Raw genomic sequence first — 9486 nt, forward strand, 5'->3', positions numbered from 1 at the left:
AACTGAGTGCCTCGTCACAGTGCAGGTGTCTGCCTGGCTTCTGGATCCTTCTGTCTTGTGCTGATACAAACAGTGGAGTGATGCTGGGCACCTACAAGAAGGGAGCGAGCCCAAGCAAGGTGCAGAATGCAGGTGGATTTCCCAGGCCCTGCAGGTTCTGCCTAGAGCAGTCCTTGCAGCTCTGGCACTTCCTATAGATCCCAATCCATTGCACACCACCCTTTTGGGGTGCACAGATGCTGTGCTGAAAATGCCAGAGCCGAGCTCCATCAAATGCACTGAGTAGTGCAGAAAAACCTGCAGAGGTGCTGGACCTTGAGCAGAGTAAGAGCAGCAGTGCTGGTGACATTTGTGCCCTGCAGTGAGCACTTGTATGGGGTGAGCCTGAGGCCCAGTGCAGGATGGCTCACTGCTAATGGTGCTAGTGGGGAGATGGTTGTTTCAGTAAGAACTACAAGCATAGGGAAGAGTGGGTTATCCTGCAGCTGCTTTTTATGTTACACTGCTCTGAGAGGTTTTCTGGGTCTGTTCATTCAAAGCTGTTGTAGGTTGGTAATTTAGAGTAGCACTGGTTGTAGTTGTTACACAGTTGCACAGAAGGAGTCTCCAAAACTGAAGTGAATTTGGCTCTCAAAAGCAGAACCTTGGGCTGCTGTGTAGCTGTTGGGGGATGGATGCGTGTCAGGTGACTGCCTCAACAGTCCAAACTTCACATGGCAGCAGCTGAGCAGATGAAGGAGAGGAATAATTAACCCTGAAAACAACTTCCATAGAGTTTGAAAGAACAGACATAGCTGTGCATTAAAAAAAGCCACACTGACTACATCACTATAGAAACAATCTGCCTGTTTGCATATACAGAATGGTGCAAAATACAGTTCCAGCCCATCTATGATCTGATGGCAGAATAAATCGCTTAAACAGTGCTTGGAAGAAAATCTGTTAACATGTTGCTTTCATTTTCCCTCTAACTTCCACATACAAGCTGGAATTCCTGACGGCACCCACAGAGCTGTGTAAGGGAGGGGTGGAGGCACTGCTGTGTGCAGGGTTAATTCCAAGCACAAGGACCAGGATCCAGCACAGCCTGCAGGTGTGGTGAGGTTTGCAGGTCTTTGTATCATGGTTTGGTAAATCAAATCTTTGAGTGAGATCAGTTTTAATCAGCCACATCTGAGAGTGAAGAAACCAATCTGCCTCTTGCATTGGGTAACACTCAGTAGAGTACGCCAAGGTGACTGACTGTATCTCTGCTTGTCAGGCAGCGGACCTGGAAACCAGAAGTACATGGTCAGGCTGCTGACTTACCTGCCGGGCACTCCTGTGGCTAAAATTGCTGCACCTACTCAGCTTCTCTATGACATCGGTCAGCTCGCTGCCAGGTTGGATAAAGCTCTCACAGAGGTGAGTTTTGGCTGTTCTGGCCTCGCAGATTTCATTCACATTTCATTTCTCCACTCAGAAGATGGTGATTTCAGAGCTTAACTCAACTTCTGGATGCCACCCTCCACGCTAAAACCTTGCCCCGAGTAACCTGACTAACGTGACCACTCTCTGCTTATGGCAGAGTCTCAGCGATCCTTCTGCAGTGCAGTTTTGTACCACAATAAGGGAGACAGCATGAATTTTTGCCAGTCTTTTATTCTGAGCTCATTCTGACTCGCTCTGCTCCTCCTGGCCATTCAAACAGTGACCATTCCTGCAGCAGTAACAGTCATTTCCTCTTCTGTAATGCCAGCTGTGTTCATGGAGAGATGTGTGACACTTTTCTTAGTTCCACCGCCTTCAGTCAAATGATCTTAACACACAGGAGATTCTTTCTTTCCTCTGTAATTATACAGGGTAATAAAACTGATAAATCATCCAGTAATTAAGTTTGATACATAAAAGAATTCTTGTGTTATTTATGGCCTTTCATTAACCTTTTCTTTTTGTGTTCTGGCTGCTGGCTTCAGACTGTTATGAAGTGTGAATTGCTGGCTTTACTAACCACGTTCTGAAATTACAGCGGCGTTTTTGCACTGGGAAAGATAATTTTGCATTGGGAAAGATAATTTACTATTGCCTTTTAATAGTCTGCTCACACTGATGACGTGATTAAAGTAATTTATATAGGCCAGCTAGTCTCAAAAGATGCCTGTGACTTGTCCTGTCAAGGAGGATTTAATAGACAAGAAAGCAAATTTTGATGGAAAAGGCTCTTAAACCATTAATACATGGATTATCATATACCAGGATTGGTCATCTGAGAGAGAGAATCCTACAGTTATTACTGTCAGAACTTCTCCATGTCATTGACACCAAAACTAAAGCAAGGTATTACATTTTCTGATGTCACATGGGAACATACAGCCTGTCTTTTCTATCCAGTCAGTTTGCTTTGTCAGCTTAACAGCAAAGCAATGTGCCCTGTGTTCTTTTGTACACAAAATATCATTGCACCACTTCCTCTTTCTGCTGTCTTTTTTCGCTTGGATGTGTCTCACATCTTGTAGTGGAAATAAGTGGCCGTTGATGACTTTACAGGGACAAAGGCTCGTCTCAATGGTTGAGATCTCTGCCTTATTACCTTTCCCACACCTGGTATCCCCTTTATAGTTCTGTGCTCATTTGAGCAGGGAAAGTTGCAGTGTTTGCTCACCAGATGGCAGCCCACCTACCTACCAGTGTGCTCTTCATACAACATTAGGGATCCTCTGCTGGGATTTTTGTTTGGGGTTTGGTGTTGTTCCTTACTTAAATATGAGTTCCAGTTTTAACTATCATTTAGCTATCTTTAAGTAACAGCTTTAATTCTAAGCCTGAGCTTCTCTTTAAGGGGAGCCAACTGCTGGTGGGAAGCGAGAAGCACACATGGGGCTGTTTGGGGTCCCTGTGTGCTGTATGGATGTTTGAGAGACTAGATATTTTCATCAGAACAAAGCTCCATCCAGCAGCTCTGCCAAGCACTTCTGTCTTAACAACACTGTATGTGCCAGATGGTTCTCTGGCTCGACTCTTTAAACGCACAGAGTGCATCTGTGCCAGTTTTTGTCTCTTCTGCTCCAACAGCTTCTATAGCACCAGCTGCAGAATCCAGCTGTGTGACTGCAGCTTTGGCAGGGCCTCCATGCAACAGCATCCCTGTCACACTGCAGGAAGTCACCATTGATTTGAAGTGATTTGGAGACAAAGGGTTTAGGATAATCTATACGGGAAGAATGGAGGAAAACCATTCAGGTTTTATGTAGGTATTGATAGGCGTGCCAGTCTTATTGTTCAGTGGAACAGGTTGCCCAAGGAGGCTGTGGATGCCCCATCCCTGCAGGCATTAAGGCCAGGCTGGATGTGGCTCTGGGCAGCCTGAGCTGCTGGTTGGTGACCCTGCACACAGCAGGGGGTTGGAACCAGATGGTTGTTGTGGTCCTTTTCAACCCAGGCCATTCTGTGATTCTATGATGAAATAATCCTTCAGACTCTACTTTTACTTGTCGGTATTCAGCACAGATTTTAACTCATGGCCTGTTTTGTTCTGTTCCCGCAGAAGTTCCATCACCCATCAGGAGCAAGTCTGCACCGAGCTCAGTTCATCTGGAACCTGGCTAACGTCCCCCTGCTGGATCAGTACGTGGGCGCCTTGGGCCAGAACCAGCACCGGGCTGTTGTGGAATGGGTCATCCAGCAGTTCAGGGAGGAAGTCACGCCCAAGATAAGCAGCTTTCGAGCTTGTGAGTGTTTTATTCTCAATCACGTCAGAGTTTGTTCCAGGAGATCGGGGTCGCAGACAAGGAAACAGCTTAGTTATTAGTTATTAAGTACCGTTTGTCGCTCCCGCTTTAGGTATCAACCACGGGGACCTCAACGACCACAACATCCTGGTGGTTCCCTGCTCTCCGCACGGGGCGGCCCCGCGGTACCGCGTGTCGGGCGTGCTGGACTTCAGCGACATGAGCCACGGCTGCTACGTGTTCGAGTTGGCCATCGCCATCATGTACATGATGATCGAGAGCTCCGAGCCGCTCCGTGTGGGCGGCCACATCCTGGCGGGCTTCGAGAGCGTGCAGCCGCTGTCGGCCGCGGAGCGGGCCGCGCTCTTCATGCTCGTGTGCGGCCGCTTCGCGCAGTCGCTCGTCATGGCGGCACACACGGCGCTGCTGTACCCGGAGAACGCCGAGTACCTGATGGTCACGGCCAGGACGGGCTGGAAGCACCTGACGGACATGTGTGCGCGGGGCCGGGAGGCGGTGGAGAAGGTGTGGTTCGATACGGCCGCGATGTACGCGACGAGCGGTACCGCCCCGTGAGGCGGGGCTGCAATAAACATGGCGGGGCTGCAATAAACATGGCGGAGCCGCGCTCCTTCCGCACAGCGGCGCCATTGGGACCGCGAGGTCACGTGGGGGTGACGCACTGCGCAGGCGCGGCCGCCATTTCCGACGCGCGGTGCCGGTGCCGAGGTTCTGCCCGGTGTAACCGCCCGTTGTTCCTCAGCGCCGCTTCGGCACAGCGCGATACCGGCCGCTGTGAGTGAGGGGGGGGGGGAAGGGAGCGGGAGGGCGGGTGAGAGCAGGGGCCGAGGGCCGGGCGGTGCGGCCTTGGTGCCCCCTTCGGCTGTGTGAGGATGACTCCGCACTCCGGGCCCGGGGCGCTCGGTGCTGCAGGCGGGGATGGGGCGGGTCGCTCTGTGCTCGGGGCCGTGTGGGATCACCCGGCTCACCTTAACGCGCTGTGCTGTTTTGCAGGCCCGCTCCGCGCCGCTCCGGCACCATGGTGAGTGTGTGTGTGTGTGTGTGTGTGAGTGTGTGCGAGGGCCGCGGGTGGGGGGGCGGTACCGACATTGCACCTCAGCACGGGGCTGTTGTGGGGCCGCCTCGGAGCTGCTCCTGTTGGGTGCGGTGTTAGGGAGGACGGTGACGGGCCTTAACGAGCTGTTGCTTCTTGCAGTCTCGAAGATATGACTCCAGAACCACCATATTTTCTCCGGAAGGTACTTTGTAACCCTACGCTTCTAATTAAACCGTCTGCCTGCCGTTCCTCCTCTCAGACGTAACACTGTTCATCCCAGGGCCGGTTGGTTGCTGGCAGTGTGTGTCCATCCCCGTGTGAGTTGCACAGACCGTATTCACCTGTCAGAATAGCCCTGTGTGCACACCACAGCCACACAGCGAAGGCTTCCCAGTCCTCATCTAATCCAGGCATCGGTGTGATCACACCCCATTCACACCTGTGGATTTGCACCACATTCCACTGCTCAAAGAGTTCCTTAATAAGTCACTGCCTTTCACCTTTCCTTGGACCATGGATGGATTTTGTTACTGTTCTGTTACTGTTAGTGCTGCTGTGATTTGTTACAAGTCATGTTTTTTGTCTTAAGAGACAACCTGTCCAGTATCAATGATTCAATTTTTTTTTTTAAAAGCCAATTTTGACTTTCTTCCAAAGTACATCTACTCTTTAGACTTTAATTCTTCTCCGCACTAATTACACCCATGATTACCTTATCAAGATAGGGCACTTTTCTGTTTCTGCACTTGTTTCTAAAAACTCATTTGCTGGTCCCAGCCCAAGGAACGAGTCCTAAACTGTAAAATGGGCATCTGTGTAACTCCTGCAAATTCACCTTTCCTTATATATGGTCTCATTCAGTGCTGCCTTATCAGTGTTGTGATGTAACTCGTTTCCTAGGTCGCTTGTACCAGGTGGAATATGCCATGGAGGCAATAGGGCACGCAGGTACTTGCTTGGGCATCCTGGCCAACGACGGCGTCCTGCTGGCTGCAGAGAGACGCAACATTCATAAGCTCCTCGATGAAGTTTTCTTCTCAGAAAAAATCTACAAACTGAACGAGTAAGTTGCAGTGATGTCTGTCTGGCTGCTGGTGCTACCTGTGCCTAAGTACTGTTGTTACTCAAGCATTTTAGCACTGAACCAGGATTTGTTTTGTTTGGAGGGTTTGTATGAGTTTTATGCCATGTTCCAGGCATCCAGGGCTGTTGTATTGTTATTTGCTTCAGTGATTCTTCTGAAGAAGCATCATGTTTTTATTTCCGAAGAGAACTTCTTATATGCAGTAACCTTTTGGTACTTACCCATACCGGGTAATGATATTACATCAATATTAAATTGGCAGTTCTTGGTTTACAGAATAACAAGAGGAAGGAAATAGAGAATGCACAAATCCAAGCACTGTATCAGCTCAGTGTTCCCTTTTAAGTCTCTTTTTTTCTGTTGTGATTCAGAGACTGAAACAAATTGGATAAAACCTGCTTTGGCTTTTTTTGCTGCAGCTGTAGCAGAGATGCTTATCTCACTGCTCTGAGCTTCTTAGCTTCTCCAGAAGTTCAGTGTTACTCTGTCTTGCCTGTAGGGGAGGTGGAGCTTCAGCCTTGCTGTAAGGTGCATTGTGAAACACGAGCAGTAGGTTTTCATCTGTCAGTCTCCCATGCTGTGTTATCCTGAAGGCAGCTGGAGCTGGATTTTCAAGGAGGTGATGTAAGAAGTGCACTGGAGTAGCTGCCCAGGCCAGCTGTTCTGAGGAACTGCTAAGATAACAACTGCCAGTTATGGTCTGTGTACTGAAAGCTCTGTGGCAATATGAGGTTTGGCAAAGATCTGCTAAATTAAGAGCTAATAAAACAATTACAACAAAGATGAATTTTCAGCTAAAGCAGTTACTTTTCTAATGGCTGGTATCACTAAATTATGTTCATATGAATGCAGTCAGCAGACTGCACTGAGGGTCCATATGGGTTCTGATATGGTCAGCGCCTGGCCTCTATGTGGGTCCTGCTGTGTAGCCAGTGCCTCTTGTGAGTGTCAGCACTGTTAATCATTTTGGTATGGTCCTCAGCTGCATGCCAACGATGTGCTGACCTGCTTATTTCCCACTATCTGCCTCTGCTCTTGCAATATGGTTGTGTCAGACTTAGATTGTACTCTAGAAGCAGGATCAGTCTGTTCTACCCGGCAGCTGTGCAGTTTTGATGATAGAAGCCCAGCAGTAGGCATTCTGTTTGAAGTGCTGTATGAAGATGTGACTGTTTCTTGGAGACTGGTAGGAATCCGTATGTTCCTTTTGCAGGGATATGGCTTGCAGCGTTGCAGGAATAACTTCAGATGCCAACGTTCTAACAAATGAGCTGAGACTGATTGCACAGAGGTAGGTTGGCTGGTAGTTATGGGGGTTTGCTTAATTCTGAGTTGGATTCAGTCTATGTATTAAATCAGTACACTCTCAGAACAAGTAGATTTTTTTTTGAAGCCTCTGTTTTATTGTATCTTAGGAACTTGTTTTGTTGTTAAATGCGGTAGCGGGATACTGTCAACATAAGATTTTGAGAACCCTTATCCTTTATGCTGTAGGTATTTGTTACAGTATCAAGAGCCCATTCCTTGTGAGCAGTTGGTGACTGCGCTGTGTGATATCAAGCAGGCTTACACGCAGTTTGGAGGTAAGGAAGTGCATGGGCCATAGTGTTTTTAAGTGTCTAGAGAAAGATTCACCTAGATAATATGAAGCATCCAAGTCTCTGAAGGGTTTAATAGTATTCTTCTCTAACAAGTTACGCTGGGGGAAAAAAATGGCTTAAGTCAGTCATAGTTAGAAACTTTTGGTTTGCTACTGAAATACTTCTTAGTCGCTGAGGAATTGATAGCTGAGGCTCAGGCCCATTGCTTATAATGCTTTGAGTGCTCTAGGGTTTGGTGAATGCCTTCAGAAGGAGGCAGGGTATCAATAATGTAACACTTGAAAAAAAAACAGTATTTGTGGGTTAAATAACATATTAGGAAATGATGTTGTAAGGAGTGTTCCTCAGTAAATGAATGGGTGGTTCTGGTATCTTGTATATGAGCACTGTGTGAAAGAATGACATTTTAATATACTTGTGTTTGATTGATTCCTCTAAGTTAAATGCTTGAATAGCCACTATATAGTTTAAATGCTGAGGTTTGATTTGAAGTCCTGAAATGATGAATTCCAATTTTTGGAGACAGAGATAAGCTGCTGCTGGGGTTAAATGAAATAAATCTCTGCTCGTTCCCCCTGCCCCCACCCCCCTTCAATTAGAAAGAAATGCCGCACTGCTTATCTCAAGTAACAGAAGTGCAGAACAGCCCGTTAAATCCTGGTTCACAGGAATGGATTTGACAAAGGAAATCAAAGGAACTAATTGTCACTTGTGACCGATCTTGTTCCTAATTTTAGGTCACTAATGGCCTCCTTTCCAACAGGAAAACGTCCTTTTGGTGTTTCATTACTGTATATTGGTTGGGATAAGCATTATGGATTTCAGCTCTACCAAAGTGATCCCAGTGGGAATTATGGAGGATGGAAAGCTACGTGCATTGGCAATAACAGTGCTGTAAGTTCTTTTCACTTTTCTCTCTCAAAAAGTAAAGCAAACCAAAACCATGTAAATTGCACTGTAATAATTAAACTGAGCAGAAACGGATAACTGTATAAACAGTGTTCCTTGTGTTTTGATATTATCTGGCAAAAAACTTTGATTACCCAATGGTACCATATAGATTTCTGTGGAATTTGTAGGCAGCCGTGTCAATGCTGAAACAAGACTACAAAGAAGGCGAAATGACCTTAAAGACTGCACTTGCATTAGCCATTAAGGTTCTAAATAAGACCATGGATGTCAGCAAACTTTCTGCAGAGAAAGGTAAGCACTTCTCTAATGCTGGTTGACTTACAAAAATACATTTCTATTAAAAATAGAGAGAAAATATCGGCAATCCAATTTTTGATGGTCCTCATTAACCTTGCCAAGTGACATGCAGTTGACTGGGGTGAGGATGATCTTTGGTCAGCTCCAGGTGCCTGACCATGGTTTGGCCAGGCCTCAGTGCAGCAGCAGAAGTGGTTCCATGCCTGGTAGAAGAACCTCTGGAGAGGTGTGAAGGAGCTGGTGCGTGCTGCTGCAGAAGAGGACTGCTGCCACCTGGCTTACCAGTCAGGCAGTTTTGTAGATGGAGGCAGGACAAGAACCCTCTGCTTCATTGTCAATTGTAACACTTGATCTTTCTGATGATTTTCTTTCGTAAGGATGGTATATGTAATGCCACTGTCTGTTCCCTGTGTTTCAGTTGAAATTGCAACGCTGACGAGAGAGAATGGAAAAACAGTCATAAGGGTTCTGAAGCAAAAGGAGGTGGAACAGTTGATAAAACAACATGAGGAGGAAGAGGCAAAAGCTGAACGTGAAAAGAAGGAAAAAGAGCAGAAAGAGAAAGATAAATAGAATTGAAGTCGAGTGTTCTGAAAATAGCATAGGACCTGCTTCAGTTAAAGGTAATCTGGTTTTCTGTTTTGTAGAGGCCTACAAATATGCCGTGGGAGAACACGGAATTACTTTTGCTGAACCAGGTCCTTAATCATCATCAAGATAATTAGTTTTCCGTTCCTTATATTGACCAATAATTGCTTTAATTCTTGAACACCCATTCTTTCATCTTCTATTTTTTATTGTGGAATAAAATTTAAGAAGAATAATGAG

General features: G+C 46.7%; 2 protein-coding genes across 6 annotated transcripts in view; both read left to right on the plus strand.

Annotated features, from left to right (window-relative positions):
- HYKK (hydroxylysine kinase) overlaps nucleotides 1-4968 on the plus strand; it is a 7615-nt gene extending 2647 nt beyond the window's left edge. For 3 of the 4 annotated variants that reach the window (XM_085515818.1, XM_015872555.3, XM_085515820.1), the window contains exons 3-5: nucleotides 1262-1404; nucleotides 3524-3707; nucleotides 3820-4346. In XM_085515818.1, coding sequence (XP_085371944.1) covers nucleotides 1262-1404; nucleotides 3524-3707; nucleotides 3820-4283 — 791 coding nt within the window. In that variant the 3' untranslated portion in view covers nucleotides 4284-4346. Of the gene's footprint in view, nucleotides 1-1261; nucleotides 1405-3523; nucleotides 3708-3819; nucleotides 4347-4721; nucleotides 4750-4923 lie in introns of those variants that run through there. The other variant, XM_085515819.1, reaches the window with a different exon arrangement.
- On the plus strand, nucleotides 4396-9482 carry PSMA4 (proteasome 20S subunit alpha 4). 2 transcript variants are annotated; one of them, XM_015872556.2, is made up of 9 exons: nucleotides 4396-4502; nucleotides 4722-4749; nucleotides 4924-4966; nucleotides 5665-5827; nucleotides 7062-7139; nucleotides 7343-7431; nucleotides 8213-8343; nucleotides 8529-8652; nucleotides 9077-9482. In XM_015872556.2, exons 2-9 carry the CDS (start codon nucleotides 4747-4749, stop codon nucleotides 9229-9231), a joined length of 786 nt encoding a protein of 261 aa, XP_015728042.1. In that variant the 5' UTR covers nucleotides 4396-4502; nucleotides 4722-4746; the 3' UTR covers nucleotides 9232-9482. The 2 variants fall into 2 exon arrangements, with proteins under 2 accessions (XP_015728042.1, XP_085371952.1); XM_085515826.1 differs by lacking the exon at nucleotides 4924-4966.
- Nucleotides 9483-9486: the final 4 nt, after the last annotated feature.

This window comes from Coturnix japonica, chromosome 14, assembly GCF_054131305.1.
Source record: "Coturnix japonica strain WE chromosome 14, WE-NBRP24, whole genome shotgun sequence".
NCBI lineage: Eukaryota > Metazoa > Chordata > Aves > Galliformes > Phasianidae > Coturnix > Coturnix japonica.